The sequence below is a fragment of the Tympanuchus pallidicinctus genome, unplaced genomic scaffold (genome assembly GCF_026119805.1).
Source record: "Tympanuchus pallidicinctus isolate F22 unplaced genomic scaffold, pur_lepc_1.0 scaffold2, whole genome shotgun sequence".
Lineage (NCBI taxonomy): Eukaryota > Metazoa > Chordata > Aves > Galliformes > Phasianidae > Tympanuchus > Tympanuchus pallidicinctus.
The window spans coordinates 23,578,580-23,601,010 of NW_026294721.1; the positions used below are offsets into that span (position 1 = coordinate 23,578,580).

Sequence of the window (22,431 nt, forward strand, 5' to 3'; positions counted from 1 at the left end):
TAATAATGCAACACCCCTTCAGTGGGGCACGTTCCAAAACAGCAGGGTCCAACTTACCATACCGTGAGTCCTCCAATACAGGGCACCAGTAGGAACTCCAGGAACCCCAGCCTTGGTACAGGTTTTGTACAGTATGCACCCAGCCCTGACTGTGCTGGGAGCTGAAAGCCAGCCACCACCCAGAGTGAGGAAACAGGCAGGGGTTCTCAGCAGGAGGTTTGGCAGCAATGGCTAACGGCTGTTACACAAAAACAGACAAGAGGCCCTTACTGCAGGTTGGCAATATCTCATCCCAGAGCCAGCATCTTCGGCCTTCAACACAATTCCTTCCAGCCCATTTAACCACTTGACTCTGGTAGGGAAAACTGAATTTGACACACAAGATTGCAAGGAACATTTGGTTTAGACTAAAACTACTTTTTAGCCTCAAAAGAGAATTAAACCAAAGCTTGGGAACAGCTAGCATATTTTCCATTTTTTTCCAAGTGTTTTTAGCAAAAAGAAAAAAAAAAAAATCAGAACACATTTCTCACTTTTCTCACTTTAGAGCAATATCTTGTCAGTAAGGAAAAAGCAGAGGTTATGAGAGACATGGTTTGGAGAAGTGCAGCTATATATGGGAGCCTGTGTCCACTGCCATCTGCTGTTGGAAGTTGGTGAGTGCAAAAGAAACACAGCCTCTTCCTAGCGATATGCTGCAGTCATCTGAGTGGCTTTAAGTGATAAAGGTGAGTAATAGACATTTCAGCTCTAAACTCCTCAGGAACAGACTTCCAGCTCAGAGTAGATTAGGTGCTGTTGTTAATTAGATTTCAGCTAAGCTCTCCCTTAAAATACGTGCAGCTATTTCATGCAATTTTTGAAAGTTACTAGATTTAAAGAAACTTGTATTGGAATTCCTTCCTAGCTAGGTTTCCCAAAGATCAATCTTCTACTATCACTACATGTGTGTAAATACATGCACCTATCCAAGAGTCTGCCAGTAATATTTCATTCCACTGGCAATTTCACTCTAAAGGCAACAGAAGAGTAAGGGCCTGTGTGGAACAGCATTCATACAAGTTTCATCAGAACAGAGAACAAAGCTGTTAATCCATTGCCCTTCTCTGGAAGAAAGGGAACCCCAGCCTTAATAATCATTGGGGAATTCACATGGGATCACAATTCTGCACCCAGATCCAGAGGGAAATGGGGTTCATTAGTTCTTATGCTCTTAAAACTATTTTTTCACAGTTATAATAATCTTTCAGATTCATACCAGCCTTACTTCTCTTCAGCAGTATTCCATCTAAATTATGATTGAAACAGCAAGTGCTGTGAACGCTGATGATGTTAGACTGGTAACACGTCTACAATTTGCAGTTCTCTGAGAGCTAAGCTAATCCATCTGATGGTTCACATCTCTGAAACGTCATGCTGGCTGTTGAGACCAATTTAACCACGTATGACCTGATGCTAGGAATACTTTCCCCCACAGTCCAGCACCAAAGCCAACCCAGCAGACATGCAGCAGCCTCTAGTTAGTAAACTTTCCAGATGTCCCAGCACCTTGTGATACCGTAGCACCTTGTAAAAGTCCACAGAATGACTCTGTGAGATTTGCCTGCTTTTCTACATCATGACTTGATCTCTTGTTCTTTCTCTAGAGGTCTTGAAGTAGGTACAAAGAGCAAATGTATAGAAGGAATACTGCCAAACATAATTAAAGTGGATATAAAGAAGTAAAAAAAAAAGGCTAACTTGATGCACTTAAGAAAGCATTCTCCTACAGCAGACAAGGAAAAATCCCTTTTTTCCCTAATATTTCATTATTAATTCACAATTCAAACTGCTACTGAAGTTACTGTTCCTTTCAGATAAAAGCACAATGACATCAATATGCTTACCAGAAAGGCTTGCTCCAGACCTCAGAAATTTTCTACTGGCTAACAGAGGTATGGGTCTCTTCTAAGAATACACTGTTTTGCCACACACCATTGCTTTGTTGCTAAAGGATTTTAATGGCAGTAGTCACTTCCATACTGCCTGCTCGCTGGTCTGATGTACTGCTGATTTACTTTAGCTCGTCTGAAATGACTAATCAAAAGAAACATCATTTTCTGAAATCACCAGAAGATTTTTGTGGAATGGAGAGCAGTGCAATGAATGCCAATGGAGGGAAAGTTGCATTACTTCTATACTTTTGAATCAAGATACACTGCTTTTTCTGGTTCAACTGGTCTGTTTCTGCAACCCGAATTTCTGTAGGTGCTTTTTATATGCTGAAATCAAAATTTCATTCAGTGTGTGTGCATTCATTATAAGCACCTTTTTTGTTAGTGCTTTTAGTTCAAAGAGCCTACAGTACAAAATTTAATTTCTGGTCTTTATTACATGTTTAAGAGGTTTCTTTATGATGCCTATAAAACCACAGAGAAACCAGAATACATTTAAGGTGGTTGATTTTCCCTTTTTCCACTTGAGAACACTCTCCATTTGGAGATACTACTGTTACATAAAGCCCTTAAAATTGTGACTCAGTAAAGACGAGTTATACTTTGGTCATTTGGGAGAGTACAGCAGCACACTTCACTGCCACAGACAACTGCAAGACCCAAAACAAACCGCTCCCCAAAGGGTACAAGCTGCACTGTAAGAGGTTTTGTTTTGATGGAAAGACGTTTTACATTGAGAACACCCCAGGATGTGGTAGAATCCTTATCACTGGAAGTTTTCAAGACGAGGTTGGCCATGTTGCTATACTATTGCAGCCAGCCTCCTTTTTCCCATCAAAAAGATTAGACCTGGTGACCTTTTAAAGTTCCTTCTAATCTGTGCTGTTCTACAAGACAATACAAACATATGTCACTGAGACAGGCCTTTCTTGCTTGAGAAGTACGCATTTCTCTGAACAGAGACAGAACAAAACAATCTTGTGCTAGAGGGTGCGAAGCACAGAGCAGAAATTGCTCTTCTTTATTCTGTTTAGTCAATTTCCTTTCAACTGACTGGAGGCCATTATGTGCCCAAAACAGGAAGGCTTGCTTCCCTGTGGAGATTCAAGGTCAACACGTGTTTCTTCAAATGCTAACCTATGACAGCAATACTTCATGTCCTAGTTCTTAACTGTTCTCTTCAGCCATTCACAGATTACTGAAGTTTGCTCTCTATCAAAAACGTATGTATGATTACATGAACAACACCCCTGCAGTAAAATGCAGTATTTACATACAAAACAGCTCACTGTACCCTAATTACTGTCAAAACGTAACAAATTGTTTCATCTTTTTAAAAAGTAACAACTGAAAAACCATTCTGCAGCCTTTTCTGTTTAGTGCTGCAGTAAAAAGATGACATTAAGATAGGATACTACAGCATGCCTCTAGTGTAATTACAAATCCATTTGACATAACTTGCTACTAAACTTAAAATGCAGCTTTGTACACATTTACAAATCTGTATTATTAAGACAACGTTTGAAGGAGCATTTAGTTATATCTGTTTTATATCTGCGTTTTTAAAACTGCGATCAGCCAGATACGTAGCAGATTTTTCAACATTTTCTGGCCTTTTATTGATCAGAAAAAACCAAACTATTCCAAATAATTTATTTTTGAACAATTGATATTCAAAAACCTCAGTAACCAACTGGTTGAGCAGGAAGGCTGGACCAGATTACCTCCAGAGCTCCCTACCAACCTCAACTGTTCCATCACTCCAATACTCCTTAGGGCTGTAGGACTGATTTTTTTCTAGCATCTACAAAAGGCTCTAAATTTAGTGAGTAGTACATCAAGAAACAATTTATTGCAAAAATTCACAGATACAGTCAGTTTATTTACAAGTATAAATACATTAATGCTACAAATATGCTGTCATGTTCATTATCAGGGCATCAAGGACATGCAATTAAGACTCCTTAGTTTCATTAGGCACCTGTGCAGTAACTCTCAAAATCTAACCGAAACAAATATGGCACATCATACATTTTACTTTTTCACTGTTCTAAAAATCTTTAGTACTAAATGCAATTTTGGTATTTTCACCCTAGCAGATATTTTGTTTTCATAAAAGGATAAATAGTTTATTTGGTCACTAGTCAGGACTGCCTTCTCAGTTCAGAAGTTCAGAGCATCAACAGCTTTTGACTTTGCAGATAATGTTTCTATTACTTTTTTCAAGTCAACGGGGGAACCATCACCAGCAGACCTCATCAGTGATCTGAATTCCATCATTTCAGCTGCAAGACAACCTTCAAGAGAAGAAAAGAAATAAGATAGAAATTGAATGAAACAAAAAACTTAAGCAGACTGGGAAACAAAGCTTTATGCTGGCTGTTACCATATGTGTAACTGTATAAACACATCTTTTCTCCAGAAAACATATCATCCCTCTGACAGCTCTCTTGTACACCTTCTCACAATCACTACTTCCAGTTATTTTCTTTAGCACTTACTGCACTGAAACCACTTTTCAGCTCCACATAACCAAAATAAGTCAAATAACTTCCAGTTACAGTGCAATTCCCTTCTAACAAAGCATAACCAGGAGCACCATTTCTAAAGCGAATTTCTCCTTATCTTTTCTTTGAGGTATGGAGATGACAAAATCCCATAGCTCTTGTACAAACCTCCAAGCAGATTTATGGCACGTTGAAACTACAAGAGTAAAACAAACTTCTCAAAAGGTGTCTGTCAAAGATGCACATAAATAGATATACGTGGTCTGCTCAATGTAAACCTTTCTGCAATTCTACAGTCATCTTACCCGTGAATTATTTACTCTGGCTTTTCAGCAATATATCAAGAACAATTCCAGTTAAAAAAACCTTAATGCACAAGAATTCAGGGAAGGAAAGATGACATCATTAAGAGCTACCTTATTAGCAGCTTCCAGCGCATTTATTAGGTTCTGCAGCTCTTCTTTATTCATTTCTATAGAAATTGGTTTAACTTCACCATTTTCTCTCACATCCAAATCAAGGTTCAGAAGCGGCATTTGCAGAGTGGAGATTTTATCACTGGACAGAGCAAGCTAGGAAGTTTAATGAAACAACAAAGTATAAGGTGGAGCCACTAAGTTCTTAGTCTTCTACAACATCAGTTCTATACTCGATACCAAATGGGTATTACCAGAACAAACATCTACAAAACTGAAAATCACATGACTAACTGCTCACAGTCATCTCCGCAGTCTTTTCTGCTTGATTATGTTCTTAAGTACCAACAATATAATAAAAGCACTCTTCATAGCAAAACATCTGTTGAAATAATTTGTTAAAATGACTGAGCTGTGACATTCGTGTACTCCAGATGAAAAGCAATGACATATTTGATCGTGGCTCTTTGAAAGTGAAAGCATGTGAATTCTGAAGTAACTTCATTAAAATAGTTATGCCCGTATTAAGTATTAGGCCTCAAAATCATGACATCATATGTCTGTTCCCAAGTAGTATTCAACTTTTTTTTTTTTTTTTTAGGGAGAGGAGAGAGAGAGAGATTGCAGCATCAGAAAAGGGAATTTTATCTTCAGCTTATACAGATTTCTTTCCAAGTCTTTGGTTTGGTATCATGACAATGGTTTTCTGGTACCCACAAAAATTGATCCAAGTCCCAGAATGAGCAGGCCACCAAGGAGGGCATCTAAAGTTACTTCTTCATTTTGGAACACTTCTTTTTATATTCAAGCACCATTAAAAAAACCTCTTACTTTTAATTGCCAGTCAAAATCCTGCAGCTGAGCAGATGAGATTGCGTTTACTGTTTCTACGAGTGCATTCCTGATTTCTTCTTTTCTGCCTTTTAGACATTTTATGATTGCTTCTTGATAGTTTGCATTTAACTCACTCATCTGCTGAACAGCCTGTAAGAATAAAAAGTTACAGCTGCTTAAAATGCGAACCAAAGAAATTGGATGTACCACCTGTAATAGCCTATAGGATACCTGTACATATCCAAGCTTCTATCTAGATAGATGTTATACTGCTATACTATACCATGGCCTCATGTTTCTCATGCAGCTCTCAAAGGCTGTTCATGTCTGATACACAGCCAGCATTTATTACAGCAACATAAAAAAATTATGTTCTTGTTTGGCAGTAATTCAGTTGATGCACAAAATCCTTTGTATTAAAAGCAGCAAGATACTGAAGCCTTCTCACATGCCATACTAGGACCAAAACAAGAATCACACAAATAACCAACAGATTGAGGTCTGGAAGTTTCTGGACATCAGAATGGAGACCAAAGACACTTGCTCAACTGAAGCATACTGATGTACAGACTTTCCTATGGCTACACAAGTATCTTTGAGTCAACCACCAGCAAGTAGCCTAAAGACTAGCAATGAGCAGAAGATGAGAAGATTCCTGATCACAAAACAAGTTTTTGCAGAAGTTACATGCATTGGAATACCCTTGAATGACAGTCCTTGGGAGGCATGCTCCATTCACAGCCTAAATGTCTTCAGGATTAACATTCAGTCACTATTTTCCAACAAACAAGAGCACAAATTGTTTATAGTTCTAATTAACATCAACGACAGGTTATGTATTGTAAGCAAAACCAATTTAACCTCATAGTACCTAAGATACCATTTTAAGTCACCATAACAGTACTTTAACAAGTATCATTCTGCACTGTTTAATTAAAATGGTATCCAGTTTTCTTTTAGAAGGCTTATAACTTTATCTCTACGTGCTGTCCACTTTTCACCTGACCTGAAACTACTCAGATTTAGGCTGCCACTGTTTAAATGCTATGCTACAAAAATATTTTAGGACTAAACAAAATACAAAGCTGATCATCCCAGAACAATCTCTCAAAGTCAAACCCAACCAGAGATGAGCCCTTACCTCTTCGTCAGTTATGTTTTTGCCAACTGCAGTTTTGAAATACGCCCTTGTTTCTTCCAAAATCTCCATCCACTCCGCCAAGCTCCAAACACCGCTGTAATCCTGGTACCGAGGATACCCACGTCCACATATGCCATCAACTACGTTATGAAGGAACTGGAATAATGCAGTATACGTCTCAAAAACGCCCAGTTCCCACGGTTAGGCTGCACCAGGTCCATGAGGCAACTCAATTACCACCCCTGTCGTTGTTGGACGCAGCCTCAGTGCTCAAATCCCATGCATCGCTACGTGCCAGAGCAAACCGAGCCCGCATTTTCACTTCCGTTTCTCAAGGACGACGGAAGCCCCAGATGGAAGGCGATGCCGACTGAGGGCCCACCACAGCACTGCCGGGGGCAGCCGGGCCCGGCCTCACCCACGGGAAGGCCGCATCCCACAGCCAGCACCGCCCGACCCTCCCCGCGGCCTGCTCCCAGCTGTACGGGGCCCCGCCGCGCGCTCCCCCATCCCACCAGCTGGTTTCCCGGTGGTGAAGGCCCGGAAGCAGGAGCTCACCTCCACCGCCCGTCCCGGCGGCAGCTTCTCCAGCAGCTGCAGCATTTCCGGCCGTCTCGTCGGCGGCCGCCGGCACCCGCTCCCCGTCCAGGGACGCCGTGCGCATGCGCGCAGGAAAACGCCCTCCTTCCCGCTCCCGAGTCCACGGGTTCGAGGCCCGGCCCGGCTGCCGGCTCTGGGTGCCTGCGCGATAGAATGTGCAGGAGTGTACCACACGAGTACCCAGCTGCAGTAACTTGTATAGCTTTTAGACAGACATATGAAAATGGCATAAAACTACGAGAGAGTGTCCAAAGAGGTGCTTCTCATTTGGATGTATGAGGAGTAGCTGCAGTTCCTGGGTTTGCTCAGCCCAGAGCAGAGCTGATGGGAGGCCTCATGGCAACCCTACAGCTCCTCACAGGGAGCAGAGAGGCAGCTCTGAGCTCTGCTCTCTGTGACAGCGACAGGGCCAGAAAGAGTGACATGGGGCTGTGTCAGGGGAGAATCAGGATGGGTTTTAGGAAAGGGTTCTGCATCACAGGGCAGTGGGCATGGAACAGGCTGCCCTAGGCAGTGTTCATAATTCCAAGCTGCCAGAGTTCATTTGGATATCAGCATCAGAGAAAGGGCTTGAATTTGGGGTGACCTGAAAGGAGACAGGAGTTGGACTCAGTGATGCTGTGGGTCCCTTCCAACTCAAGGTATTCAACAGTCCTATCATTCAGACTTCTAGGCAGAATCAGAACTCCCCATATTTAAGATATATTGATGCAATAACATGAAGCTCTCCCTGTTCTGCAGCTTCACTTTTCACCTCACGTATAACTGAGTATACAGATGTATAATCAATAAGTATACAGAGAAGTTAGGCAGGAAAGATTATGGCATTAGAGAGGGATAATCAGAAACAAATGGAAAAGCTTACCCGTACCCTGAGCTTACAGAAGAAGACTTCAAGAGGAGTAATCTCCAGAGAGAAACCCTTCCTTGATAACAGCCCTTAAATGGGGTCTAGGAAAGGTGGAGCCAGGCTCCACCCCTTTTGGTCACACAGGTGAATTGCCTTCACACCTATGCTCCTGCAGCTGACTCATTGCTTGACTCACGTGATCAATCAGAGGTTCAGGCCATGATTCAATAGCTCCTGTACATCTTGTAACAGCCTGACTTCCACTGATCAGACAGGAGTAAGATGAAAGCTTGCAGTAGCAAACAAAAGGCCAACATATTAAGTGAAACCAGAAAAGCTGGGATAAATACTAAGAACAGAAGTTTATACTGCCAGGATAGCATTTACCAGGAACAACTCATTTCTTGCCTCTGCTTTGCCAAACAGTGGAGAAAGCCAACCAGCCTGAGACTAGGTATGTAGAACAGGCTTTAACATGAGCAATGAGCTTTCTGTGCCTTAAGTTGATTTGGTTATGAATAAGCAGCAACCTCCTACTCACTTGTAGGAGAAAAACAGTACACAAAACACTGCACAGAAACAGATACAGAATTATAGTCTCAGAATCATATAATAATAAACTGACTTAGGTTGGAAGTGACCTTAAAGCCCATCCAGTTCCAACCTCCTGCCATGGGCAGGACTGCCCACACCAGCTCAGGCTGCCCAGAACCCCATCCAACCTGGCCTTGAATGCCTCCAGAGATGGGCCATCCACAGCTTCTCTGGGCAGCCTGTACCAGTCAGTACTGCCCTCTGAGTAAAGCATTTGTTTTTAATGTCTAACCTACATTTCCACTCTTTCAGTTTAAAACCATTCCCCCTTGGCCTATCAAATCAGACTATGTAAAAATATAAAGTTGGTCCCCCTCCTGCTTTTAAGATCCCTTCAAGTACTGAAAGGAATTCTTGTAGGCAGACCTTATTTCAGTGAAACCCCTTGACAAGTTCACTGGCATAAGATCATACATAAGTAAGCATAATATCAGACCCTAAGAATACAAAAACAACTACAGGTCTGTACTGGTGGGTACAAGGGCTGTGGAAAACCTCAGGCTGGTTAAGTCAGTTTGCATCATGTCTTCTCCAATCACTGGGATGTGAGGAGCAGCGTGGTGCGTGGGAGTTCTGGAGAAGAAACAGATGGGGAGGAACTGATTTCAGGTTTTGCTGACTGTAAACCTTTCAATTCCTCTGAAGGTTTGCTACTACTAAAAGATGAGGTTTTTAATACAGGTTTCTGGGAAACGTATTTAAATGTATTACCATGAAATTGCTTTAGCCTGCTCTTAAATTCAGGAATAGTTGCAATTGCAAGAAAAACAATTTTTATTGCAGATCATTTTGAATAGTAGTTTCCTTCACTGTCACAGAAAGTGCTTTATCATGATTGGAAATCTATCCAGTTTCTAACTGTATTACATTGCATGCTACAAACCAGAGCAGCAGAGGGAGCTTCTGCTCCAAGCAAGACAGACCAGAGACCACACAGAAGGAAGTCCAAATTTAGGAAGAAATCAAATAGCAGAGGGATAAGGAGAAAGTTCATAACTGTCCTGCTTAGTAAAAAGGGACCAAAGAAGCAACAAATTCAACAGAGCAAAGATGTAAAGCCTGAAAGACAGGAACACGTAAGCCACACATTCTGACAAAATCTCATTGAACATCTTTCAAAACAGATTATTCGTTGCTTTTTGATGGTGGTGGTTGGCTTTTTTTTTTTTTCTTTTTTTTTTTCCCAGGTCTGAAGAATAAGGCATTTCAGTTTTCATGCATGTATAGTTTAAGGTAAATTTTTGTTTGGTCTACTGAGATAGGAGGAGTGGTATGGGCAGAACAAGGAAGTCAGAGCTGGGGTGAATCCATGTATCCGAGCCTATGTTAAAGGACAAAGTAATGCAGTAAACAAGGTTGCCCTGGCAGTTTGGAATTTGTCTGGACTTGCATTATTTGGATCCACCATCAGGCCTTAAAATTACCAACTTGTCATGGTTCCATACACAGTAGCAATAATCCACCCTACCTCTGAGTGTAAGCTGCCAAGTAACCACTGAAACAGAGAGAGGCCAGAACACTTGTGGAAAGTAGATAGACAAGAGACTCCAAGATGACAAGAAAAGCAGCTGTTTCATGAGCAAGAAATGTGAATTTCACATTATATTATCCACACTGCTGCTGACTCATTGATTGTTTTTGTTTTTACAGATAACCCCCAACTAAACTGCAGTAATTAAACCTATTTTTAAATGAATCCTTTTGCTGCAATGGCAAATGGAATGGCAATAACTGAAACATTTAGAAATAATTACTAATCAGAATCTCTTACTGTTAAATATAATAGCATTGAAGTGTTTTACATTGCTCTACAGATATGAAGTTGGAGGGAACATCTCAAGACCAGTTTAAACTATTCCCTGAGGGACTGTTAAATTTGTATGTTAGTACAGACAGATTACTGTGTATTTCACCAACACAGATGTGCCAGTAAAGCCATTGAAATGGAGAAGGAACACGAGGTTGCAGCTCAGATGCACGCTGGCTCTGAAATGGAGGTCTCGCTGTTGCTTTCTTTTTTCTAGCTCTACTTTCTTTCCCCTTAGAGCACTTGTGACTGCAGGATAAAACTGCAACTGCAGAATATAACTGACATAGCTGAAAATGAGTTGTTTTTCTTTTGTACTTCTTTATTTTTGTCACAGGTTAATTTTAGCCAAGTTGCTACAGAGCACTGCTTCTGACAGAAGTGAACTTTATGGTTGGGAGTGAGGGGAAAGACAAAACTACTCCTGGCAGCCTGGACTTAGATCAGATGAAATTAGTCCTGCAATGAAACTTTTCAAATGGATTTAAATCAGTGAACCACTTACACCACTGTATAATCAATGGATATCATGATGTTACAATCACAAAATAAACAAGAGAGTTAGGTGAAGTGGACTATGATAACAAGAGAGAATAAACGGAAGGCTTACCCTTATGCTGGGCTCACCACAAAACACCAGAATGAGGGATCTCCAGACAAGATCCTTCCCCACTGGTAGCCAGCTCTTAAATAGGTCTAGGAGGGGCAGCACAGGTGAATTGCCTTCACCTGTGCTCCTCTGGCTGACTCACGGCTCGCCTCAGGTGATCACTCAGAGGTTCAGGCCACGACTCAGTAGTTCCCATACAACCACTAAACCAGGAATCTAAAAAGCTTTTGTAGGTTACTATGAACATGCACATAGTGATCTGCTACAGCAGATTGAAAATAATGTTTCTTCATTTAATTTTTACACTGATCACTCAGTCAAGCTTATAAACGAGGCTGGGTAAACAACATGACATTGATGTGCAGAACATTGCTATTATTTGCTCTTCATAATCTATCATATGCATCATTACCTTAATTCTCTATTCTATATGCAGCTGAAATGTCTGCAGGCTCACTATATTTAGCATTCAGTCTTATTAAGCTCTGGAGTTGATTTATAGTCTATCCATTAATATTCTCCTAATTCTCATTTTCTACAATTCAGTCCCACTATTTCCTGTCCTGAGTTCAGGGAACATGCTGAAGAGTTTATTTTCATCTGATCTATTACTACCATTTTATAAGGGAAGGTTTACTGTTTTCATTCCTATCTTTACACATTCCTCCTTTCACATTTAAGAATCCTAGGTAAACTGAAGATGTAAAACCATCTACATGTCATGACTGGAATTTTCCTTGAGGTCTAATGATTGGAATGGTTGGAATGCAAAAAGAAAGCAACAGAAAGTAAATGGTAACTTTTGGGACACGCATTAAAAATACAAGCCAAATTATTGAATCCTTCTCTAATCCTAGCCCTAAGATTGTAATATTAATAATGAATGGTCACAACCTGTTGATGCTTGTCAGAAAAGAAAATGCCCTGTGGGTAGATTATGATGACTCTTAGCCCTGTTAGTATGCAACAATTAGTTGACACTGGAATATGCTGCATAGCAAGTTGCACCAACGTGTCATAACAGCAGTGGGGAGAAAGTATTCCTAAAATAATAAACACACATCATAATCACACAAGGAATCCATGGTCTGTATTTATTATATTGCTCTGATCTGAATTCTACTATACTATTCCACTGTGTATTTTATTTTTATCACATAATATTTTATGGCAGTGAAAACAGTAGTTGGCCAAAAAACTTATGCTGGAAAAACTCTCCTTGCTGGCAGAGGTCATTGCAATGAGGGCATAAAAAGAGAAGGTAATTTTACCAGGCTAAAGTAGAATACACTTTTCTGTTACAGCCTCATCTACGTTAAGAGTGTTTTTGTCAGTACAGAGCTTTTTTTTTTTTATCACTAAATCCCTTCCAGTGTAAATACAACCAACTTACTCCAAAGACAGATGGTCTCAGGGTTTTCAAGACTTTCTCAGTCTTGTCAGGCTGTTCTCAGTTTGGCAGCGCTAAATGCTGGCTAGAATGCCTGGACCCCCTGGAATCTCTAGATTATATACAAGGAACAGCTTTCCACATCTACTTCCTATTTCTGCCCTTTTCCTCTTTCGTGGGGAATAATAGTTGAATAAGCTACACTAGGGATATTTCTAGACTTCTATTGAAAAACAAATCATGTGAACTCATCCCTGTATCCAAGCTCAGGGAAGTGAAGTCTGTCAGTGCACTCCAGACATACAGCTTTCTTTGAAGGATGTTTAAAATCTGTTCCTTTCATGGCTTTTTTTTTTTTTTTTTTATTGGATGATGTGAATAATATACTTGGATTAGAACTAGGATAAAGAAAAAATCCCAGCTCTGCCACTACAATATTTCCCAGACACTGACAACCCATTTACTCTTCATATGGCTAAGTTTCTTCACCTGAAAAATTAAGATAGTACTATCTTATGGGCAGTGTAGGAATCCATTAAAAGCTTGTGGCGTTACATCATCATGTTTATGACCTTTAATTAGCTTTGATAAAAACCTTCCATCCCCCTGTATTTTGGGAAAAGTATGACCGTGGCAGCAAGCCAGGTATGTGTCCAGAATGCTGGAAATTTTTTTCTTGGGAAATACATGGTAATATGATATCAAACAGGGTATATTTTGTGCTCTTGAGGAATAGAAAGAAATACATTACAGAGGAAAAGGAGGTCAGAAGAATTAATTTGACAGTACAGTGAAATCTCATCTAAATGTTCATGTATACATTAGAAAAGTAGATTTTGGGAAACAGCTGTAAAAGTCCTTATGGTTACCAACTTTTCAAACTTTGCTAACTCTTCTGCTGTTGCTGCAGTTTTATGACCTTTATGACCCATCTTCCCATTGCAAAATCTGCTCTGAATTATTTTACTGCAGTTCCCCTTTTTCTTCAGCAAGAGACTGAAAAGCCCAACAGTTATCCTCTGCTGTCTCAGATTAACAAAGATACAAAAAATAGAGTGGCACACTTCATCCTTTTTTGCAATGACAAATGATTTTCTCGTGGCTTAGTCACTGATGATTAAAACAGTCGAGCCATTTTATGTCAGCTTGCCTACGTGTCATGTCTCATTCTAGGGATGAAAACATATTCTGATTTACCTAAAGTCAGGTAAATTTCATTCTCTACCTGAAAGAATCAAAGCCCAAGAAGCACTTTCATATCCATCCACTAGATAATAAAATACTGCTATTTGTCCAAGAAACAGATTTAATAGTTTGACATAAGCTACTGTGTAAAAATAGTCAGAAAAACTTAAATCTTACTTAGAAATTCAGAGTTGTCTATTCAGCAGAAAGGATAACATAGAAAACTGTAAAAATAAGTAAGCAGAGAAAAATCTTCAGAAAAAAATGTAAACTACATGAGAAATTTCTATAAGCACAAAAAGAGAAAAAAGCAACGTTTACTAAATAGCTTATTTGATACAATTGACTCAGCTCTTTTTACATTTTGATACACAGAAGAGTGAGAATTAAGGTTATTTTGAGGACAAGTTTATATATAGAATGAGAAGAGAAGCACAGAAGTACATTCAGTTTGTGTATCAAAGGAGTTCTGATGCACAATAAACTAGTAGCAGTGTAAACAAGCTAATAACAGGTTTGCAACTGTAGATAAGATAAGGCTGAAGATTAGCCATGGGAAATTGAAACATCATAGTAAATAGAAAAATGAGGGATAAAGTAATTTACCTGTGCATAATTCTACTCAGCTGGCACTACTTTCTAACCATACAAGCATCCCCATTGTCCCAGAGGTAGACCAATGTTAATTCAGCAAGAGAGCAAACCCTAGATTTCTAGGCTCCTAGAAATTGAAGTCTCACACATAACCAGTTCATTTTCTGTACTGTAAAAAGTAGTAATGCCAAGATAAGGAGCTACAGGAAGATGATGAGAGGCAAAGTGTGAGCACTGTACAAGTGAGTACTGCAGTCAAGTACTCCTTTAAAACTTGTCTACACAAAGCAGGCACTTTATCCAGTATTAAATAAGTTCTGCACTGATTTGTTAAACTGCATTACATCTTTGGGTGGACACTTTTCTTCAGAATTTAGTTCATCTTCATCCATTTTGATATAATTCATTCTTATCATGTTAACTTTAGCAAAACAAATGTGGACAGATAAAAACACCAGGAATAATTTAAACATTTAAAGCAGTAGTCACTGCTGGTAAAAGACCAAATGGATATGAGGTTTAATTCAGAAGGTAGAAGATAATTCTTAACCCTCACAGCAACATTTGCTGGAGCAGTTTTCTCGTGCAGTAATAAGAGCAAAACACCCAGTTGCTTTCAAGATAAAGTTCAGTCCACTTATGAACCAGATTGCATGGCGTGCTTGGGATAACAAGGGAATAGACTCAGCACATAGAAGGTGACTTTCAGGAAGGCTCCATGATAATATTTATGTACCTGCTCTACCTCACTCAAGATTTGCAAGTCACATATAATATGCACAGAATATACCTTGCACTGTAAATATATACTCAGAAAAGTAAATGTTAAATCATTCAAATGGAGGTGCGTTGTCTGAATCGCTAGCAGACACTTTCACATTATGGTGCTTATTCTCTGTTGTTTCAATTCTTTATTTGTAAAATGGAAGTACTAATATCGTCTTGTCAGACAGGAAGCTATGAAGGAAAATTCATGAATATTTATAAAACGTTTACTCAGGTGATGAACACAGTCTCCCCATGAGGAGATCAATAAACCCATTCTGATTTAGACAGTGTACGGTAAATAAAGGTCATAGCCACACACATATTAGAACAGATAAAGACCAATACTGAACAGCTGTCTCATTCACTGTGCATCCACCATCTTGTGAACTGAGTCAGACTGATTTCCTGCCAGAAAATGGATCCACAGATCTTGTAGGAAGAGAATAACTTGTGCACATCTGCACAAGGGACAGCATTAACTTGCACGGGCAAAACAAAGGTTTTTCACACATAACTTTGTGTAGGACTCCAAATACAATATACAGCCAGTGAACTTGTAAGCAATAATTCCAAACAATTTTAGAGTTTTGGTGAAATCTCTGCTACAGTTAAATTATTTGGATAGAGCTTAGGAGAAAAATGGTGATCAGATTATTGGGTGATAGTCAAGCCCCTTTAAGGCTACAATTTATGACAAGTATGCTACCACCTCTTCAAAGACATTTCAAGCCAACATATCACAGTATGTCACTATTTGTACTGTAAATACACACCAGATCTCTTTAGTATATCCACAGTCTTTACATTAATGCAACTGTACTTGTTAAGCCAGAGCAGGAGCATCTGCACTGCAGTGGTGATAACCATCCATGTCTATAAAGCCAAATCCCCATTGGTACTGCTATTAATATAGATATGACAGTACATTGTTTGGGGAATCATATCCAGATCCTCAGCATTGCATTAACTGGAGGTACTCCAGGAAATGCTTGACGGCATGCCGTGACAGATTTGTCTTCCTTCCAGGTCTTCTTGGGAAAGTTTTCGATCTGCCTGCATGTTTAGTTAACACAGTTCCCATGACATACATTTTTTTCTCTCATATGTCCCAAGCGGTGCCAATATGAGCACAGCTGGATGAGCTGTTCATGCTCATACTTCCAGAGTTATTGGAGCCATGAACTGATAAAAGGTTTGAAGAACACAGAAAATCAAAGAGCTCCCTAACTGTGCTGGATTCATCAATCACTCTCACATGCTCATAGCTCTCCCTTTTCATGTGACAGTTCAGGAATTAATATGGAAGATGCATGGACAATGCACAGGAAAGCAAAAGATATATCCATGTGGAAGACATTCAGTCTTACTATCTCCACACAAAGTTAGCAGGGAGATTTCTGAACTGAGTATTACCTCTGTTATGTTTTCTTTGTAGATTCTCTACCATAATATTTTTAGGAAAAAACAGCTTAATCACACTTTAGAGAAGCTGCACAGATGCTTTTTATGTCTGGGACTAACACCATTTGTACTACTAGGCAGTAATACAAAAAAGATAAAAATGAAACCACATACATGTAACAGGCAGGTGAGGGGCACCCGTAAAGCCTCTCACCCACTCAATCAGTCCATCTTGGAGGAGCTCGTATATCCTCCATGTCTCATTAAATTGCACAGAGTGCTGCACTAAGGCAGCTCAGCTCCTTCTGGCAACAAAGCTAGCTCATTCATAGTTTGGTCAGGTATTTTTGCAGCACAGTGGTGTGCAGGCCTGATTGAGGCAGCTGTTATTGTTGGGCAAACAATGGAAATAAAAGAACACCTTTCGTAGCTATGAGCTTACAGAATAGAGTGGCATACATGAAAAAATATGATTACAAGAAAGGTAGCTATTTTATTAAAATCTCTGCAAATTTTCTTTCTCAAACAACTTGAAAGTTGTCAGTAAATCAATGTTAACCAATAAAACTACATTGTCAGTTGTCAATAAATCAGTGTTAACCAACAAAACTATATTAAAGTAACTGTTCTTTGGCAGGCCTGCTGTCTTATTGTGTCTTGCAGCAGCTCGCTCTGCCTTTCCCTGTTTTGCATCCTTTCCTATAGCAAGTGAATGAGCAAAGGTGCTTGATACTGCCAAGGAAATGGAAGAACATCTTATCTTTTTCCTTCTCAGAAGAATACAACTAACTGCTTAATTTCAAGACAGCAGATATGAACTTCCTTCACACTGATCTATTTTCATTCCACCTTATGTGTCAATATGCTTTGTTCCTCTAGCCATATGGGCCATTGAAAGAACAGAGTGCTGGATCCATTCGCTGAAACACAACTCAAGGGTTTTCAGTGTGTGATCAGGGAGACAGGACAGGCTAAAATGCCAAATAGAGGAAAACCACACCACACACAGAAAGGTGAGCACAACCGGCAGCTACCACTCAGCACAGCCCTCTGATCTCTAGCTTGCAAATAATTTTTTTCTGTTTAAACTTTTTGTGGTTGCTTTTGTTTGTTTGTTTGTTTGTTTCAGCAGAAGAAGGTCTTGGAGTAAAATCTTTCTCACCTTTGTAAAAAAGGCTATGTGGTTTCTTTGCAAAGGGCAGCCTACAGGCCATAAGAGCAAAAAAAAAAAAAAAAAGGGGGCAGGGCTGGGCTTCAAAAGGGCTATTGATGACAAAAGCTCACTGACATTCTGATACCAGTGATTTGCTTAAGATAATTAGGGCAGCTTCCCAATAGCCAGAGGTCTACTTCTTAGAAAACAAGAGAGCCTGTTTGCTAACCTTGATTAGCCCAGTGGCTAGAAAACTTGATGTTTAGACAGGCCGAGCTGCCTTTGGTGCCAGGCTGTGCTGGCAAACAACCAAGAACACCAATTTGCACGGCAGGCTTGTCAGGAGTCAGGCTCTGCCACAGCAATGCTCCCAACACAACCTCCACCTCTCGGGCCTCAGGTCAAAAACAGCCTGTAAATGATAGCTAACATTTTGGGATTGTCAGTGCTACAGAAATTGTTAAGAGCAGCTCTTTTTGTGTTCTTTTTTCCACTTACAGAGCTCAGTTCCCGAGCACGGCTGCTCAGAACGGGAGGAAAGCACACAGCCCCTTGCTGCAGCTTGCGATTGAAAAGTGGGGGAAGGGGCTCACACTGCGAGGCCTGGCTCCCACGGCAAAGCGGCTGTCCCACGCTAGGGGCCGGAGGTAAGGGCCGGCGAGAAAAGCGGCGAAGAGCGCTGAGAGGACCCGGCCCCGCGGCGGGTCGAGGCGGGGCGGCCTGCACGGGCGGAGCGCGGCGCCGGAGGCGGAGGGAGAGCGGCGTGCGCCAAGGGTCGCGGCCGTCCCGCTGGGATGTGAGCGGCGACATCGGTAAGGCCGCCGCGACGCGCCGCTGTTGGGGTGGGGGCGCCCGACGGGAGGGTGACGTGCTGCGGTGTGCAGCCGTCCGGCGGCTGCGGGAGGGGCGCGCACTGCTCCGCAGGGCGGCTGTGCTACAGCGCGCGTCTCCCCAGACAGTCGCGGGGACAAAGGACCGGCGGAAGCGCGGCGCGGGGCTGGGGGGCCGCAGCCGGTGCTGCGGGAGGTCTGCTAGGCCGTGAGCCGTCAGTAAGGCTGTGTGCTGTAACGGGAAGAAAGCCTTTGAATGGTAAACTCACTGACTGCGCTTTGCTGGAAGCAGACCGGGACAGAGATGGTAGTTGGATCTCCACTCCACAAGCAATTTCTTCTGGGTGGGATTTTGTAATAGTTCATGGTGGTGATTGAGGGAAAGGGTGTCATCTTGTACAGCAAGGTCCGTATCAGTGGCACTGACATCCCTGGAGCTTCCTGAACGTCCGAAGGGGTGAGATGTGCACGCAGTGAGAGATACAAGATAGGGCCGCAGCCATAGCTACCGTTCTTAGAAGCGGAGAAAAGTTCAGAAGGATATGAAAGAGAAATCAAAGCTCCTGAAAGGAAGTTGTTCTTTCAGAAGTTCTGCAAACAAAGAAGAAAAAAAATGTACTTTCATATTTTAAAAATATTTAAATAACTCTTATTTTTGTAGTAAGATAATTTGGGTATACTTGTCGCCACAACAACTATAGGCTTGAGAAAGCTCTGATTTAAAAGTGTGCACCTTCGCATCTTTACTATAAAGCAGTAGAAATATCATTATCCCTGTTTTGGTAAGTGATGAACTGCAGCAGAGGGGCACTGAGTGACATCCCGAAGGTCAAAGTGGAGCTTAGAGTGAACTCTTAATATCTTTGTGTGCCCCAAAATCTGGTGCCAGGCTGAGCCTTTGCAGTCAGTCTGTGGACAAATATTATTATCAGTAGCAAAAGCTAGCGCGGACAGACTAGGATTGCATTGTTTTGTTAATTGCCACTGCTCTGGGTGATCTGGATTTCCAAACCAATGTCCACAATTGATGTGTTTCTCTAATCCAAACTAGATCAAAATTAGAGCTGAGTGTTCTATGTAGGTACTCAAAGACACTCTAATCTGACATTTTCATCCCACCTCCCTGTGAACTGAATCCGGGAAGCTTAATCAGGAAATGCATGTAATAATTTTGTTGTCTTTGTTGGCAAGTGGTCTTATGGAACAGTGAGTTGAACCAGCTTCAGTGGAGGTTTAGTAACAGATCCATTACGAAGAAGGGGACAAAGCCAGGAGCAGTAGATGGGATAAGGAAGACCTGCTCCTTTCAGTGGTAACATTTGTCTCAGTTCAGCTGGTGACCGAATTGCATCTTCAGTGTCTTACGCTTTAATGTGTTTAGAAGCATTGAACTCACTAGAGCCATTATTGGAGCGTTCTTAACCCAGTGCATTCTCTCCTATGCTCCTATGTCTTTTGACTTAATTTTTAATAATAAAATCTCTTAAGATGCACAGTTGTAGTTGAGCCTCAAATTGCTATATAATGTCTCCCCCTTACAGGCTTGAAATATCCCCTCAAGAGGCATTTTTTATAGGGTTGCAAAAGCTCTGTAATGATTAAAGCAAGATCTGAGCCTAATGTTAAACACAGATATACAGAATTAATACTTCTGACAATGAAGGTACTGCTAGCTGTAGTATTGCCATCCTTTTGAAATATATAAGTGTATCACATCTGTTGCAGCTGCTCTTTCAGCTTCTTAAGAATCAGAAGGCTGTACATAACTTGTTCTTACTTAAGATGAACTTCTGATACGTATGACTGCAGCATAATTAAGGTAGTTTCAGTCTGTCAGGGTGAAAACTGATGAAGCTGCACTGGTGCAAGCCTTGACATGATCCATGTAAGTCTGCATAGTGCTGGAAAGCCTTTGTGGAAATCTCTACTTTTGTGGCTCTATGCTGTTAACATTTAAATTAAGTAGCTCAAGTTATGCTCACACTTGTAACATCCACATTTCTGTTTCCCAGTATTTTCTGATCTCTGTTTAGAAATAGGAAGTCTTTAAGACAAAAAAAAAAATCAAATCTATTCACTGAAAATGAGCTGTGGATATGAAAGATACTCTTTTTGTAATAACCATGCATATGACACCATTCCCCAGATCCTTTGAAGAACCCTACAGGATTAAACCTGGGAGTTCCTGAGAGATTGTAACTCTTGAAGAGCTGCCAACCTAGATGTCTTTAAAAAAGGAAAACAGGACAAGTCACTAGTTGAAGACCTAGCTTAGAATTTTGGTAACTTGAGTATCATTTGATTCTGTAACAGGTACTTTTTGGTACAAATTAGGATGAATAATTTTATCTTCCATGCAACAGATTTCAGATCTTTAAAGAAATCAGCATGGTTAAGAAACATCAGTACCGCTAATAAGGATTTATTTCCTTCAGAACCATTTACTATAGCTCAGGGAGCCTTCTGAGTACAAACTTGCATCCTTTTGCATCATGAACACCAGCATAGCTTTTCTAATGTGACCCACATTACTCTTATGTAATATTAGTGTTGTGAATTTCACTTACATGAAAGCATCTGCAGTGGTTAGGTGTTGCATAACTGTAAGTTTAAGATTTACAAGACAAGACAGTCACAAAAGAGTAAGGATTAACCTGAAAAGTTTCTTTTTGCAGTTTTGAGATAGCTATGTGAGACACGAGAATGAAGCATAAAGCAGAACTTTGCTCATGAACAGAAAAGAGGATATAAAAGGCTTGTACATAGCTCTCTGGCAGTCATGCAGTTTTATTTGAACGAAACTGATTGCCTGTAGCTGAAATAAACGATTTCATCCCTGAGTTTTAAACCTGAAATTGGATAGCATATGGTTCAGTTATGGCTGTAGGTGCAGGATCTAATTAATTATCTAAGTAACTTTACCCAACATGGAGGAGATCATTCCTATTTAATGTATTGCTCCCATTCTATAGCATGTTAATCAGCACTGCTGCCTGTTGTGTGGTTTACTATTAATTGCCTTGCGAGTGACCTTGTGTCAGGGCCCAGGCACTTCCTGGTTTTTAATGCATCCTGCTGATTGTTGTTGATTTGAGAAGAGCCACTGATGGCTAGCTTAACTTCCAAGCAAGAAGCTTCCAAGGTGAGGCATTTCAAGGCTTGCAGCATTTGTGTCCCTCATCCTAAGTCAGACTGTAATTCAGACTGTATAGCAAGATGCTGCATGGTTCATTTCTCATACAACAACTCTCAACAACTGCCTTCCACTCAAATTACTCAGCACTTTGTGATTTTAACTCAAAACATGTTGCAAATAGCCACGTATTTATTTTAGAATTGAAATTTTCATTCCTGCAGTTTCTTGAGTATTTGTCTTATAAATGGACAGAACAAGCCTCTTCTCAAGATTTATTCAGTACATTAAAGCGTCCCTGCAGTTTTCATTTCAGCTTACAAAGATGTTTTACAAATTTTTGATACTGCTTATTACAGAGAAGGTAGCAAATCTTAGAAGAACAGAACTATTTTTTTTCAGAGTGCAGATTATTCTTCAGGCCACGGAGCCTTTAAAATTTCCATGTGGTTTAGTAGCATATGAACTGTTGAAGATTCATATGCTGTCTTGATTCCTTCCTAGCAGTGAGCCTCTCCAGTTGTAGTGAAATAAGTAGTAGCGACCCCATGAAGTTACACGTACGAATAGATTTAAATGGGACTTTGCATGGATCCCAAGTGTTCCACTCCTCCATAGCTTTGTGTAGCATGAGCTCTGCCCTGGAACCTCAGACTCCCAGGACATGCTGAAGTATTCAGGTAA

At 40.6% G+C, this 22,431-nt stretch overlaps 2 protein-coding genes across 6 annotated transcripts in view; one reads left to right on the top strand and one right to left on the bottom strand.

Moving 5' to 3' along the window:
* Positions 1-3,764: 3,764 nt before the first annotated feature.
* On the bottom strand, positions 3,765-7,553 carry COMMD8 (COMM domain containing 8). Its single transcript, XM_052681957.1, has 5 exons — positions 7,391-7,553; positions 6,833-6,988; positions 5,689-5,841; positions 4,858-5,013; positions 3,765-4,231 (listed from the first exon to the last, which is right to left on the bottom strand). The coding sequence occupies exons 1-5, from the start codon at positions 7,433-7,435 to the stop codon at positions 4,211-4,213; spliced, it is 531 nt and encodes a 176-aa protein (XP_052537917.1). The 5' UTR covers positions 7,436-7,553; the 3' UTR covers positions 3,765-4,210.
* A 10,967-nt stretch (positions 7,554-18,520) lies between these two features.
* Positions 18,521-22,431, top strand: part of ATP10D (ATPase phospholipid transporting 10D (putative)) — a 36,478-nt gene continuing 32,567 nt past the window's right edge. The window contains exons 1-2 of one of the 5 annotated variants that reach the window (XM_052681914.1): positions 18,527-18,596; positions 19,806-19,926. The gene's annotated coding sequence lies outside the window, so the exon portion shown is untranslated. Of the gene's footprint in view, positions 18,597-19,085; positions 19,927-20,338; positions 22,428-22,431 lie in introns of those variants that run through there. The other 4 variants (XM_052681912.1, XM_052681911.1, XM_052681913.1 and 1 more) reach the window with 4 other exon arrangements.